The 16,738-nt window shown below is 34.8% G+C and overlaps 1 protein-coding gene across 1 annotated transcript; it reads left to right on the forward strand.

Annotated features, from left to right (window-relative positions):
- The first annotated feature begins 9,672 nt into the window (after positions 1–9,672).
- On the forward strand, positions 9,673–10,614 carry LOC141497479 (olfactory receptor 1f45-like). The gene has a single exon (XM_074200129.1). It carries the CDS (start codon positions 9,673–9,675, stop codon positions 10,612–10,614), a length of 942 nt encoding a protein of 313 aa, XP_074056230.1.
- The last annotated feature ends 6,124 nt before the right edge of the window (positions 10,615–16,738 follow it).

Genomic DNA, 16,738 nt, shown 5'->3' on the forward strand with positions numbered 1-16,738 from the left:
GATGGTACTAGGAACTTTAAAGAATTATACCTCTCCTAGGACAGTTTGAAAGAGAATATTTAGGCAGCAGGTGTGCATATCGGTTAATATTTATGTGATGAAAAAAATTACTAAGGGATGAAAAAAAACCATTGCCTTGCCAAGAAAAAGGAATGTACAGGGAGAAGACAAAAGGAGAAGACTGAGTAGAATAAATTATTTCACATAAAGAGGCATGATAAAACCTATCAGAGTAGAGGTAAAGAAAGGAGGGGATAAGAATTATTTGAACCTTAATCTCATCATTTTTGGCTCAAAGAGGGAACTCAAGTGGGTAAAAAATATATATCATTTTATAAAGATAAGTAGAAGGCAAAGATGAAAAGAAAGGGAAAAAGAAGGGAGAGAGGATTAAGGGAGGCAGTAACCAGAAGCAAAACACTCTTGAGGAGGAGAAATTTGCTTCTGGTTGAGGAGGGACAGGGTGAAAGAAGAAAGAGAAATATATATATATATATATATATATATATATATATATATATATATAGATGGAGAAAAAAGGATGGAGTGAAATATATGATAATGATTGTTAGGGACTGTTGTGTATGAGAGCACTGTAAATTCTCTTCACCTGGTGTCCTTGAGCACCAGAACCTTATCTTACTAAGTGCCACAGGAGTGGGAGTGGATGAGACTGTGGAGGAATTTAAACACTGGTATTTGGTTCAATAAATGGAGACCTTGGAGACCTTGGGGATCCTGGGAATCTTGGAGAACTTGTCATCCTTGTATTCCTTAACTCCCAACTCTTCAATACTCACCTGGGGAAGATTGAGGGAGTCCAGGAAAGGGACTCAACAAATGATAACAGAGAAAAATTTAAGGGAGGCGAGTAAAAGTTTTAAAAGTTAGACATAATAGACCACTGAATAGTGATGAATGAGGAAAAAAGGAATAATTTTCTTAGTAATATATGGCACTTACTCAAAAACTGCTCTGTATTAGGACAAAAATACCCTTGCATTCAAATGTACAAAGGCAGAAATATTAAAAGCATTCTTATCAGCTCATGATGCAATAAAATTATATGTAATAAAAGGTCATGAGAAAAAGATTAAAAGTTAATATGAAACTAAATGATCTAATCCCAAAGAATGAATGGGTCAAAGAAAAAATTCATATGAAAAAATCAATAACTTCATCACAGAGAATGATAATGAGACAACATATCAATTTATGGGATGCAATCAAAAGCAATATTTAGGGGAAATTTTATATCTTGAAATATTTACATAAATAAAATAGATCAAAAGGAGATCAATGAATTTGGTATGTAATTCAAAATTATTAAAAGAATAATTAAAATTTCCCTATTAAAAACCAAATTAGAAATTTTGGAAACTCAAAGTAGAAAATAATAAAATTGAAGAAAAAATGATGAACTTTTAAATAAGTCTTGGTTTTAATGAAAAGACAATAAAATAGATAAATCTTTAGTTAATTAGATTAAAAAAAGCAAATAAATGGCATAAAAATGAAGAGAATAAATATGCTACCAATGATTAGGAAATCAAAGCAATATTTAGGAGCTGTTTTACTCAACTTAATGCCAATAAACCTAATACTCTGAGTGAATGAATATTTTTTAAAAACCTTAAATTTCCCAGAAAAAGAAAAGAGAATCTAAAATACTTAAATAACCTCATTTTAGAAAACTAGAAATTGAACACGCCTTCAATGAATTCTCCTAAGAAAAAATTTTCAGGCTTAGAAGGATTCACAAATGAATTCTATCAGACATTTAAAGAATAATTCTTCCAATATTATGAAAAAAAGATTCATAAGAATATGAAATGAGACAGACCTATGAAGGAAGGCTACCAATTTCAGATATTTCTATGTTTTAAAAACTCTGATATGAGATTTAGACCAAGAGTCTTTGAAACCTAAGTGTTATATTTGTGAGTTATGTGATCTTAAACAATTTCTTTAACTTCTCTAGGGTTTAGTACCCTCAGTTGTAAAATGATTACTGAAATTCTTTTAAACAATAAATCTATGATGATATTAGCCTATATTTTCAGCTCTGAGAATCTGCCTTGGGAGGGGAAGGTGGTCACTTTCCCTGGGTTGGAGTGTTTCCTCTTTACCTGACTGAGAGGAATGAATTGCAATTAATTGCATGTATTTGTAATTAAATGTAAAAGGACCAAAGTGTAACTAGGACCTTAGGGTTTCTTGACTATGACTTGAGGAGGCAATGAGATTCAGGGCAAAGATCACTGATCTTGAAATTGGTTAGCATGGTATAAAAGGTTCTTTCTGAAGTGTATCCGTTTTACCTTGAGTCTATCATTTAATTAAAATACAGGTTTTTTGGTTTAATGAGTAAATTGCTCTAAAGTCCTGCTCACAGGACTCTGTGAGCAATGTAGGTTTTTGGCTTCCACAGAATATAAGAGATTGTTACCTAAATACATATATATCTATATATCTATATATCTATACATCTATACATACATATATGTATATATAGATAAACACACACATTTATAAGACTGGGGTCTGCCTGTGACTGTTGGTGCCTATATCTAGGCTTGTAAGTTAAAAACAAAAGAATTAATCCCAACCTGATCAGACCTGAGTTTAGATCAGATCTGATCCATCTGGTCCTGAGTTAACTTAGAGTCTCTGTCCTTTACAAGTAACATTACTCCACACTCCCCTGTGCTCATTAGTATAATGACCAGGGAAGAGAAAACATTATTTGAGAATGGTATTGATTAGATTGTAACCCAGATTAGTGCCAGGCATGAAGGGATAGAACAAGTCTTTCAATCTGCCTGTAAAACTAGATATTGTCATGATTCACTGACTTTCTTACTAAGAGAAATGGTCCTTGCTGGATATTCTTTATTCTAAGATGATTGTCTAATTTAGATGTTTCAAGCTCAAGCTAATTTAGCAATTTTCAGTGAGTTCACATGTTTAGTGTAACAATTTTATGGAAGTTTATTTTGTTAAAGTGAGGTATGTATATCAGTATGACAGTGGGCAAGTCAAAATATAGATTGTCATGATCTAAGAAGCTGCAGAATTTTACTGTCTAGTGATGAAAATATGAGTACTGATCTGATTAAAATGTTATGGTAAGAAGGTCTTTTACCAGCAAGGAAGATCTCTACAAGTTACCTGAATTGGAGAGGATGTTTTGGGGAACAGACTCTAAAGAATTAGAAGGACATCGGAAGTCTCAAGAAGAAAGAAAATTGGACAAGAAGTTTATGTTATATTTCAGTATATCTGGCATTTAATTGTACCAGTTATGACAGGTGACTGCCCCCTTTTAATCTCTGTAACTTTTCCCTTGATTCTGGAAGTGCATCACTCATCCTTATGCCCCCTCCTTGAAGAAAAAATCTCTTGTTTATTGTCTGTCCATTGCTAAGAAGGAGAGTTGTGACTATCAAACTCAATTTATATTCCCAATAGACTCATAAAAGTACAGGCAGTGATAGATGTCATTACCAAACAAGGAATAAAGGTTTTGATAAAAGATGATAAGGATTGTGATTTACAAAAGAAATCACTAATAAGGTATGGAATCAAAATGCTTATTACAAAGACTGGAATCTGTTTTTGGCTTTGGATGCCTAGATGCACATATGTAAGACAAAAGAATTGACCCCAAACTGATCAGACCTGAAATTGGATCAGGTCTGCTCCACATGGTCCTGACTTGACTTAGGATCCTTGTCCTTTACAAATGACATATAACTATACACTCCCCTGTGCTCATTAGTATAATAATCAGGGCAAGTTATTAGAGAATAGTATGGGGATTAGATTGTAATCCTGAAACAAGTCTGTCAAACTGCAGATGAAGCTAGGTGATTCCCTACCTTTTCTCACCAGGAGAAATGGTCCTTTCTGCAGAAAAGTTTATTAATGCTTAGAGTATTACTTATAATACTTGTAAAGGACAGAGACTCTATTCTGAGAGTTATTTAAGTCACTGAACTAAGTAGTTATAATTATAAGCTATTTATAACAGTCTCTAAGAACCCCTTGAGGTCTAGATCTATGATCATATATAGACTGTGTTCCAAATGAGACTTCCCCATTAAACTAATATACATTCTTTATTCTTTACCTTGCACTCATCTCAGAGCTCATATCCTAGAATCTCTGTTCTAAGTCCCAAATCAATTACAACTTTTTGTGCTTCAAGGGGCTTCAGATGATGCTGACAGAGCAGTGTGGTGAAAATCAAATTAAAATTTTAAATCATATTCTTCCCCAAAGGAATCAGAGTCCAAAGTAGAATGGAGACCCAATAATTACCAAGTGTTTTTCTCTAACAAGGGGCTCAGGGAATTGATTCCATGGGTCCAGGGACACCTTGCAAAATACTTACAATGAAATAGACTCCTGCTCTCATGCGCATTACTTCCAAGAAAAGTCCACAATTTGGTTTGGTTACCTATTTGAAACTTGTCTGTCAATGGGGGCCTAGAGTAAGCAATAGCTTGGTCCTTCAAGAACAGAAGAAAAGGCAGAGATCAAACACCCAAGTAAGTGCATAGGTAAAGGACACTTTCTATTCAGTATCACACAAAGGAATGCTGTGAATTTGTCTAAGAAATTTATTATTTAAAGGAATCTGAGAAAACAAAATGTCAGAACTGGATGAACAGTTGGAACATAGGAAATAGCACTTCAAAGACAAAAAAAGGATTTAAATTATGAATACACTAGAAGAAACTTTAATATTATAAAATGTTCAAGCTCTAAAGATTCTTAGAACATTGAATATCAGAGCTGCGTAGGGATAAAAATAATCTGCTAGTTGGTTCCTAGTTAACATGGACATGAAAATAGAATTTAATCTCTTGTGTTAACTTAATTGCCTCATTTGTAAAATGAGATGCTGGTTCTGAGGCTAAATAATTACAAAATCAGGAGATTCAGAACTGGGAGGAACCTTGAAGCAAAACATGTTGAGGTTAGAAGATTTCTGACAAGATAAAATATAAGAGCCAAAAGGGGTTTTGAACCGAGCTGTAAACACCTCATGGCAGGAGATATATGATTCATCATTCTCACAAGAACTGCAGAGTCAAATTAAAATGTATTTGAGAAATATTTAATAAAATAACTAAAATACCATAATATAATATAAAAGTACATTTTGAAAATAAGTGATTTTTCAGCCTACAGACCCATTTCTATTTGAGTTTATTTAGAATAGATGTAAGAGCCTTATGAACATAGAAAAACTGAATGCCAGAGTTGTAAGGACTTGAAATCAGGAAGTAGAGAATGTTAGAAATGGAATATCAGAGATGCATGGTGCCTTATACAATATACTATCAGGCATGGAAAAAATCTAAATAACGACTTATGAAAACTCAGATACCAGAAACAAAAGTTGAGCCAGATCATAGAAACTATTAGTGGAAGATCTGGGGGCTCTAATCTAAGTCTCTTGAGTCTTATGCCAATACGCTTTCCCCTATACATTGATGACTTTGTTTCTCAAATCTTAAAATTCAGAGAGGAATCCAATTTCCAGATAGGTATGTAGGAATTGTCATTTGCAGAATCTCCCCTTTAATGTCACTCCCCAACAAACATTTTTATTCAGCAACATTATTACCTCTCATGGGTCAACTGGCATGAGGGGAGAAAATGAAGGACTTTCCTCATCCCACTCAAAGAACAGATTACAATTGGCAGGGTCTAAGGAATAGAATTATATGACATGGAACTCTAAACACTTGGAATCAACTTCTGGGTAAATCAAAGGCTTAGTTCACCTATATTTTTAGAAAGCATTTGCAAATTCAAAATACTGTGGATAGTAAAGGGAAATGTGTGCTAGATATTAGTACAATGAAGTAATCATCTTTAGGATGCAGCTAGCTCTGAAGATCTTTTAAGTGAAGAGGACATGACCATTTAGGAGAATATTATACAAAGTATTTCTATTCAAGTGAGGGTAATGTATACTTCTGAGATTATGATACTAAGACTTGGAGGAATTCAGGAAAAGTTGAAGGTGGAGATTAAGGATAGAGAAAATGGCAGATGGAATAATCAGTGAAAATTCTGAAAATCAGACGATGATTCTCATGTAAGGAACAGCAAATATCACTGGGTCACAAAATGGAAATGATAGGAAAGTAAGGTGTAAGAAGACTGGAAAGGTAGGAGCGATCTGGGTTGTGAAGAGCTTTAAACATCAATCAGAGGATTTTATATTTGATCTTGGAAATAACAGGAAGACATAGGAGTTGTTTGTTTATTTTTTTTTAAATACAGAGGTGACATGGTCAGGCTGGCACTTTAGGAAGATCTCCACCCAGATTAGCTGGGTGGAGAATGAATGTTGTGAGGAAGACCAATCAGCAGGTTATTGCAATAATGCAGGTGTGGGAGCAGCTAGGTGATGCAGTGGATAGAATACAAGCCCTGGAGTCAGGAGAACATGAGTTCAAATGTGACCTCAGACACTTAATAATTACCTGTGTGACCGTGGGCAAGTCACTTAACTCCACTGCCTTGCAAAAATGAAGAAGAAGAAGAAGAAGAAGAAGAAGAAGAAGAAGAAGAAGAAGAGGAAGAAGAAAGAAGAAGTAATTCAGGTGTGAATCAGTGAGGGTTTGAAGCCACATGAGGGCAATGTCACAGGGAAGGAGATATATAAGAGAGATTGATAGGACTTATCAAAAAAGATTTTATATGAGCTGGGATGAGGTGAGAGAGAGAGAGTGAGAAGTGAGGCCTGGGAGGAGTGCTGTTGTGCCTTAGAGAATATTCAAGAATTACTGTTTCAGCAAAGGAAAGAAGAAAATGAGTTCAGTATTGGACATGTTGAGTTTAAGGTATCTGCCCTTGGAGAGTTACTACCTACAAGTCACTTAACCGTGTTTACCTGCATCTATAAAATGAACTTGAGAAAGAAATGGCAAACCAATTCAATATCTCTGCCAACAAAACACAAATGGGGTCAGGAAGAGTCAGACACAATTGAAAAAAAGCAACAAATAAGAGAACATCCAATTTAATATGTCCAGTTGGCTATTGGATATGGGAGACTAGAAATTAGGAAAAAGATGAGGCCTGGGTAAGAGAATTTCAGAATCATCTGCAAAGTGATAAATCGAATCCTTCCTGTTCTCCACATTTGTTTCTTAGATTTCCTTGCCAGAATATATTGTCTAATTATATAATGCTATTTGTCATTTATTCCTTTCTCTCTTTTGTTCTTTTGTATAAGGTATACCTTAATAAAGTCATTTTTAGCTATGGATCAGTTCCTACTGGGAGAAATATTTATCCATTTGCAGGGTTCTCCAGTTCATCTTGCTACTTAGCTACACTTTGTATATTTTATAGACAAATGAGTTCATGGTCTTGACTGTGCGTTTCCTTTGAGGATATTCTTCCCCATGACTTATTGGTTCTCTTCTGCTCTTATTCTTCCTGGCCACTATGTCCTATTAGCTCTAGTAGTGGCTCATGCAATTTCAACAAAATGCAAAGTAATAAAAAGTTTCCACAAGATCTTTATGGAAAAGCAGAGAATCATTACTCAGTATAATATACAGGTGTCTATATTTCTCCATATGTGTTCAAGTTCTCTGCTTTATCACTTCTCAGTGGATAAAGCACTGTCCTTGGAAGGAGGAGGATGTAAGTTTGAATCCAGTTTCAGACACTTGACACTAGCTGTATGACCATGGAGAAGTCACTTAAACCTGTTTGCCTCACATCCAGGACCATCACCAGTTATCCCAATTCATATCTGGTCCCCTGGTTCACATGATTCTGTAGGAGAAAATGAGACTGGTGACTTAGCACAGCACCCCTTACTCAAATCCAATTCATGTGGTTGTCATGGGCTTCATGGAGAACAAAGGGCAAACATCATCATCATGCTCGTGACAATGAAATGCATCAACCCAATTTTTAGACTCTAAAACAATATTTATTGTCAAAATCCTAAGATTTCAAAGTTTCCACAGAGAGTAGTGTATATGCCAATGTCAGGCAGATATTGGCATACTTTTTGGTATTTCTATCATTTATGATTAATGATCATTTTTCAAGGCAGAATATCTTATTTCATAGGGGAAAAAGCACATCAGCAACTATTGCCATTACAAGCTTATAATTTCAAATTATGTGAAGGTCTCTTTTTACAGAAACAGTTGAATATACATGGAACTTGGTGCTCTCCTTCAAACATATCAATTTTATAAATCTGTTTAAAATAATATCATGCTATCAGATGTTGCAGAAAGGACATGGAGAAATCTTTCTTTCTATGCCTCCAATCAATGGCTGCTATGTCTCCAGATCCAAATATTCTCATTTAATACAAAGAATTACAGTGTAACACAACTCTGTGGATAAAATATCGATCAAAACATCAAACAAATGATCTCACTCTCCTAATAATAAAATTTTGAGGTCAAAATGTTAGCAACGACTGACTGAAACTGAAATTTCCTCTGGTAACTAAAGCACTTTAAGAATCAATCATCTCATATATACATAAATTAAATATAGATTAAAAACTTTCTATAACTTCATTGACTGGAGTTATTATTAAAAAAATAACTTCTGACAAATCTGATAAGGAGATTCACAATTCAAATTGACTGGTCCTTAAATATTTGACACACATTTCCTTGAACACTAAAAACATTTTCATCCCATCTTTCCATTATTCAAATGGATCTTGACAAATAAAAATTTATTTTTGAAAAGTGAAGGACTGATACATCTCTGTAGTAAATGAGCTCCATAAGGTTCCTATTATTTTCCAATGGTTTATCTCTAGTTTAAAATTCATTTTCTTCATGACTTGATCTACATATAAAGTAGTCTGATATGATAGAGTATGGAACCAAATGTCAGGATTCTTCTTCTGCTTCTTCCTGGCTTTATGATCATGAACCACTCTGCCTGGTCCTTAATTGTCTTATTTATAAAATTAAAGTAAAATTATTAAGAGTGTGATTCCTAGAGCAAGACAAAATAATAGCAAACATCCAGGATCAAGAGTTATTTATGTGCTTTGTTTTCAGGTATATGCTACCAAAAAGAAGATGATATCCTTTTTTATAATTCTATAAATTTATTGCTGATTTTACCTTCCCTGGATATATGCTCAGTGGGATCTTTGAGATAAAGGCCATGAAGAGTTTAATCAACTATCTTGAGAAATCAAATTGAAAAAGAATATATCTGGGCCACTTAGCAACTCTGTCAAAAGGATGGAGCCATGCCTATCTTCCAGAAGTACCTCCAATAATGAACATAAAAACCAAAAATATTTTTCATTCATATTATTATTATTATTGTTATTATTATTGTCAGTGGTTTATAGCATAATTTCACATGGTTATCATTTGCACTTTTTCCTGAAAATAATCATTTGATAATCTTTTACTGTTTGCCATTTTGCCATTTGTCAAGGGAAAATGTCCCTTACATAGGGCATCTCTTCTTGATTTCCTCTTATCATAATCTATTAGTTTTGATGTTCAATACAAATATTTTTCCACTACCCTAAATGTCTTTTTGCTCTATCTTCACTGATTTTAATTTTAAAAATATATTTTAAATCAACTTGTTTTAAATTTTTAATTCATTTTTCTAAATGTGTTTCCCAATAGATCCATGGAAGGGGAAAATCATTCAAGAGTCCCTGAGTTCATCCTTCTGGGCCTTTCAGACCAGTCAGAGCAGGAAAGGCTCATGTTTCTTGTATTCCTGAATATGTATCTGATCACAGTGTTGGGGAACTTGTTCATCATTCTGGCCATAAAGACTGATTCACGTCTCCACACTCCCATGTACTTCTTCCTTATCAACTTGTCCCTGGTTGACATCTGCTTTACTACCACCACGATCCCCAAGATGTTGTTTAATTATATATCTGGGAACAAAACAATTCTTTACATCAGCTGCATGGCACAAGTATTCCTCTTCAGTTGGTTTGTAGGATTAGATAGCATCATCCTTGCCTCTATGGCCTATGATCGCTACCTGGCTATATGTGTCCCATTACACTATACCATGGTTATGACCCCAAGAGTCTGTGTCTTTCTAGTAGCAATGTGCTGGCTTTGGACTTGTGTTAATGGCCTTACACATACTATTCTACTGACCCAACTTTCCTTTTGTGGTCACACTGAAATCCCTCATTTCTTCTGTGACCTCAATGTCATGATAAGATTGGCCTGCTCAGATAGTTTCATCAATAACTTAGTGATCTACATAATGGGAGGACTGACAGCTTTAATTCCATTTGTTGGTATTCTGATCTCCTACATTCATATTTTTGTGGCTGTGTTGAGAATACCATCAGCTCAGGGAAAATGGAAAGCTTTCTCCACCTGTGGCTCCCATCTCATTGTGGTCTGTCTCTTCTATGGGACAATCATTGGTGTATACTTCAGTCCTACATCCACACACACAGCACAACAGGACACAGTATCGGCTGTGATGTACACTGTGGTCACCCCTATGATGAACCCTTTCATCTACAGCCTAAGGAACAAAGACATGAAACGAGCACTGAGGATGCTCTTCATCCAAAAATCAGGTCTCTCTTTGTGACTATGAGGCTTTCTCACAGTGCAATTTCACTGTGGTGAAAAAAAAAAGGTTTTCAATGAGTCTTCTCCAGTCTAAATTCTAACTATACTCCCCTAATCTGTCCAAGGGGGAATGCAATGTGAGGGGCAGATCATGGAACCAGTTGTCAGAATGCATGGTTCTAGTTCTGTCACCTCTTCCTGGTTTGTAATCTGGAAGTAACCTGGTCTTCAGTTTACTTATTTGTGAAATAAAGGAACAATTATTAAGGTGATGCTTCATGGTGTTGTTCAATTGTTTCAACTGGTAAAAATATTGGAATGATTGCCATTTCCAATTCCTATAAATCAAGTCAAACAAAATTACTTACCCAGCCTCACACCTGGGTTAGATTTGAATTTAGGTCTTCCTGACTCCAGGCTTATAACTAGCAAATATGCCACCTAGTTATTGAAATTAGACAAATAATAAAGTTCATTTAGAGCTACAAAATATTTAAAGTTCTGAAGGAAAATATTTTTAAATTTTATAAATTAATGTGGAAATAAAGGTACACTCATGGCTTACTACTAAAGTTTTGTATTAGTTTACATTTTCTGGAAAACACTTTGAAATTGTAAATAAAGAAACTAAATTATCTTGGACCCATATTTCCCAGCTAGTAATAAGTATTAAGGAATTCATCTTCATATACAACAAAATGTTGATAACTGTCATTCTACATTACCTGAAATCAAAGCAGATCCCCATCAATCTGGAAATCTCTAAGCAAACAGCACTTTTAAACATAAGAATGCTGCAAATTGTCATCAGCCACATAAAAGATTGCTCTATGCCACAAATAGGAAATAAAATGAAAATCAATACAAATATGAAGCTTCATCTCATGCCAAAAATTTTAAATGTAAACAAATATATAAATAAAATATATGAATAGCCAGTATTGAAAGTGTGAGGGGTAAAGTTGCCCTAAAAGAAATGCTCATAGACTCAGTCTGAACAAAAGGAAGTTGTTTATTTATGAGAGAGGGAGAGAGAGAGAGAGAGAGAGAGAGAGAGAGAGAGAGAGAGAGAGAGAGAGAGAGAGAGAGAGAACACTCACGGACAGAAAGCTATGCTGAAAGGAAAGCAAGTTTGGTTTTTAATTTCTAAGTGCAGGCACCCCCTCCCCACTTCTCCCTAAACACCCCTCCTTCTTCAGCCCATTGACCGATTGGGGGGGGGGGGTACAATCTGTTCATGGAAATTTATCCTAGTAACAGATGCAAAGAAAGGAATACATTTTTTTCAAAATATGTCTCTCACCAAATGGCAGGTCCTATTGACCTAGTATAATTTATTTTAACTAGGAATAAAAATAGTAATAACAAAGTTTTCGTGGTCATGATGCTGTGCTTCAGTTAGCAAAACAGTCTTATCACCAAAGCAAAATGTTCTGGGTCCCCTGGAATGCAAGGTTTTACACTATCCTTGATAAATCTTCTTGGAACTCCCTGACTAAACAACTTATACACACACATCATATTTTAATGACCACATGCCCTAGGGTGTTTATGCCCTATTAATGTTCAGTTGCACATGGATAGTAAACAAAAAAGCAAATGCTGAGATAAATTCAGGAGTAAACAATGTATTTGTCCTCAGTTATAATTTGCTATTCTATACATAACAGGAATTAATCCATGGTTTGTTGGATTTGGCATCACTCATGAAATACTACTTCTTTTGTCTCCTTCCTATAAAACATATCCTTTGTTCAAATAACACTGGAAAATCCTCATTAGAATTTAAGTGTTGGGCTGTATCAAACATGATTGATGATTGTGAGGCATGGAATTCAAAATTCCTGAGAAGGAACTTTTCTCTTCTGTAGTCTTTTAGAAGATTTGGGGAAACAGCTCTACCCCCTTCACTTTTGGCAGATTTTCCAAAGTTTTCTCTGCCTTGAACTTCCAACAATACATGACAGAAATTTTTCACTTCCCCCCGTCTACACTTAATATAGTAGCTTGAAATAAGAGTAAAAGCCTGATGGAGAGCTCCCTTAAGTTAACCCCAACTCCTTATTGAATATTATCAGTATGGAGCCTAGTTAAGTTCAGATGAGCTTCAGATGGATCTGCTTCCCAATATATGTGATATATGGATGCTCCAGCACACATGCAAATGCATACACATACACACATACTTCAAAGAAAGTGTACCCTGTGACTGCTTTCTAGAGTCCTTGATGATTCAAGGACTTAAATTTTATTATGATGAAAATAATTTTATGGTCTGCTAAGCTGGAACTTAGTGGATATAATGAAAGGATGATTCTTGCCTCTCAGATTTGTTCTTCTTCCCAGACATGAAGCAGAGGAATATGTCTCTTGAGTTCTCAGGAAGGTTGGGAAGTGGGTGCAAACACAAGCTGAGACCTCATGCCATCCCAAATAATCCAATGCTTGTTATTGAACTGTTTCCTTTGGTACAAGAACTGATGAACTATAGAAAAACAGGTGACATTGTACCCTTCCTGAACAATTAAACAGTGTGGTTGCAAAGCCACCAGAAGCAGAAGCAGACAGGTTGAAAGAGAAGAATTAGATGGACTGGAGGTTGGGGGAGGAGAATGATAAAAATATAATAAATGTCAGGGAAAGACACATGGGGAAGTGATGGAACAAAAGAAGAAATTTATAAACAGATTCCAGAATAATATCTGCATCTTGATCTGTTGCCCAGGCTGCCAGGGCTTCAGATGTTCAGATGATAGAGAGTAGATACTCTGCAAAAGAGAGCAGTTGATAACTTCTGATAAATTAAAAGTATTATGGGTCATAGTCAGTGAACAAAAAATCTATTTTAACTGACCATATGCCCAAAAGTACAAACTGAAAGAAAATCAATGGTGAACAGATAGTGAAAGGGAAGTAGTAATATGTAAAAGGAAATTCCCAAATATCTCTCTACCCCATGACAGTTATCGTATAAACCTTAGGAAAGGGATTTTTAGTGAGAGTATTTTTTATTTTCTCAAATTTATGTTATTAATTCTAGAAGCATTAGATTTTCAAAGGATACAGTTTCAAATTCTGCTTTTATATCTTATTAGTTAATATGACCTTTGACAGTTTCTTAATCTGTAAAATGAGATGATGAGAATAAATGATGGCAAAAGTCCCTTTCAAATCTATACCTTTGAACTTGTGTTTTCAGTCTCCCAAATCCATGGACTTATGAAGGAGAATTGATGGGATAGAACTCCTACTGCATCCTTCCTTCTAATATTACATCACCCAGATGCCTTTTATTACTATCTCCTCCTTCACCTCTACCATACACAACAACTCTAATGCACCAGCAATCCCATTACAGTTCATATTCTCCAGCAGACGGCCTCTATATCACTGTCACTCCTTCACTTATTTTCTATCTCTCCAGGTCAATTGAATACTTCTCCAATGCCTACAATCTGATGGGTATTTTCTCAGTCCTCAGAAAACCTAACCTGATCCATCGATTCCTGTTACTTATCATCCCAAATCATTTCTCTTTTGTGTTTGAGAAGACTGTCTGATATCTATAAAACTATTTCCCTTCATCTCATTCTTCTTCTATGCTCTACTACACAATACTATACTATACCACACTATACCACAAACTTCTATAAGCTCCAAGTGAAATTTTTCTCTCAAAATAGCTAAGTTATTAAAAACCAAAGATAATGTGTTTTTCCTCAATTATTATCATCCTTCTTAAATTCTCTGCAGCCTCTGACACTCTCAATCTCATTTTATGCTTGTTAAAGTCTTCTAAGTCTTTGTGACACTACTCTCTTCCCTTTCTTTCTATTCATCTGACCACTCCCTTTCAGTTTTCTTTGCTAGTTCTTCATACAGAACATCCCTGAAAACTGTGGGTAACCCACAGTGCTCTGTGCTAGACCATCTTCCCTTCCCTTACCAGTATACAATATTTCATTTGATGATCTCAAAAGCTTTCATTGAGTCCATCTCTGTGAAAAACTCTTAAATGTACTAATCTAATCCTAAATTCTCTGTTGAACTCTAGACATCAATCTTCAACTACATATTAGACATCTAGAACTACATGTCCTATAAACAAAAATGTTCAAAATTAAACTTATCTTTCCTCCCAAATCCTTCCCATCTCTAAAATTCCTTATTATTGTCAAGAGTACCATCATCCTCCTCCCCGACCCCCAAGATCCCAACTTGGGAATCATTTTCTACTTACATTCCCTCAGCCACATCAATCTCTAATCTGATGTCAATTTTACCTTCTTAAAATTTCTTATTCACGACCCCCTCATCAACTCTGACACTATCACATTCTGATGCAGGCCATAATCCCTTTATACCTGAACTACTGAAACAACTTACTGGTTGGTCTACTTGCCAGCCTTTCCCACTCCAATCCATTCTACACTCAATTTGGTCTTTCTAAAGCAATCTGACAATATTGTCACCATCCCATCATTCAAAAACTCCAACAATCTCCTTTTCATTTTCAAATAATATATTTCAACCACATTATTTCCACATTTCTAGTCTAGGTCTTATATCTTCTCTTCTACTCCCTACCATATATACACTCTATAGTCAGTGTTCCAATGACACTAGCTTCTTTACTGTGCCTTTTACAAGACTCACAAAATCTTCAGTGTCTCTGTTCCATGTCTTCATTTCTTTGCCTCATCATCTCTGATTCCCAGTTTCTTTCAAGTTGTGATTAGACAAACTTGCTTCAAACAGCCTTTCCAGATCCCCACCAATGCTAGGACCTTTGTTTATTATTAATTATTCATCCTATATCTAATTTGTTTATCAGTTGCTGGCATATTGTCTTCCCTACTAGACTGTGAGATCCTTGAGGGCAGGAAATGTTTGCCCTTTTATAACACCAGCAACTAGCATTGTTCTTGAGATATGGTCAGTGCTTAAAAATATATAGGTTGATTTTTAATTCACATCATCTATGACCAAAAGCTTTTTATATAAATTATACATGTGTTATGTTTATATATATATGCATATATGTACTTACATTATATATACTAATATATAATTATATATGTAATATATAATTATATATAATGAATATATATTCATTTTTATGGAGACATATATTCACATGTGCATATGTATGTGTTTGTATGCTATATATATATATATATATATGTATAAATATATAGGTATATGTATGTATATCAAAGCCCAGTTCTTGAAATTTAGTATCATCTAAGGAAACTAAATCGTCTTAAATCACCTTTCATAAGCTAATGCCTCCTTCTCCTCTACCAGCTCACCTTAAATAGACAAAGAAACAGAGACATGAACTCTCATTTGATAGATATAAAGAATTTCTAGAAGACAGGGAGGTAGTACAGTGTGTATGGATAGAACACCAGACCTGGCATCAAGAAGACTGCTTTTACTGAATTCAAATTTAGCCTCAGATAATTAATAGCTTTGGAGAAGTAACCTGACCTTATTTGTCACATTTCTTCATCTGTAAAATGAACTGAAAAGAGATATGACAAATCACTGCAATATTTGGCCAAGAAAATTCCAAAAAGGGTCATGAAGAGTCAGATATGGCTGAAAATGGCTAAGCAAAAAAAAAAAAAAACTCCTAGATGATAAGATTCCTTTCCCAAAGCAGGTCTGCATCTTCTCTGAAGCAGAACATTAGAGAATAGTCTGGAGGACTGAGATTGAATGCTCTTCCTAGGATTACATACCTATTAAGTATCAAAAAGCAGGATTTGTATACTGGTCTTGTTGACTGCAAGACCAGCTGTTTATTTCCTATATCTCTCAAAAGAAGAAAAGAAAACAAAAAAGAACAAAAACAAGAAAAAGAAAACAAGAAGTTCAAGAACAAGAATAAGATCATTAAGATAAAGACAAAGAAGTGGAAAAGGACAAGGATGAACGAAATTAGCAAGAGAAAGAACAAGAAGGAGAAGAGGATCAAATACAGAAGAACAACATTAATGTAGCTCTTTAAGGTTAAAGACCAAGGACAACTGACATCCATTTTTTGAAGACTAGTTCCAAGGAAAATGGTTCAAGCTATTCCACTTAGCCCAAAAGAATAAAAATACCTGGAAAATACTAGAAACGATCATACCACA

This window comes from Macrotis lagotis, chromosome X (genome assembly GCF_037893015.1).
Source record: "Macrotis lagotis isolate mMagLag1 chromosome X, bilby.v1.9.chrom.fasta, whole genome shotgun sequence".
Classification (NCBI taxonomy): Eukaryota; Metazoa; Chordata; class Mammalia; order Peramelemorphia; family Peramelidae; genus Macrotis; species Macrotis lagotis.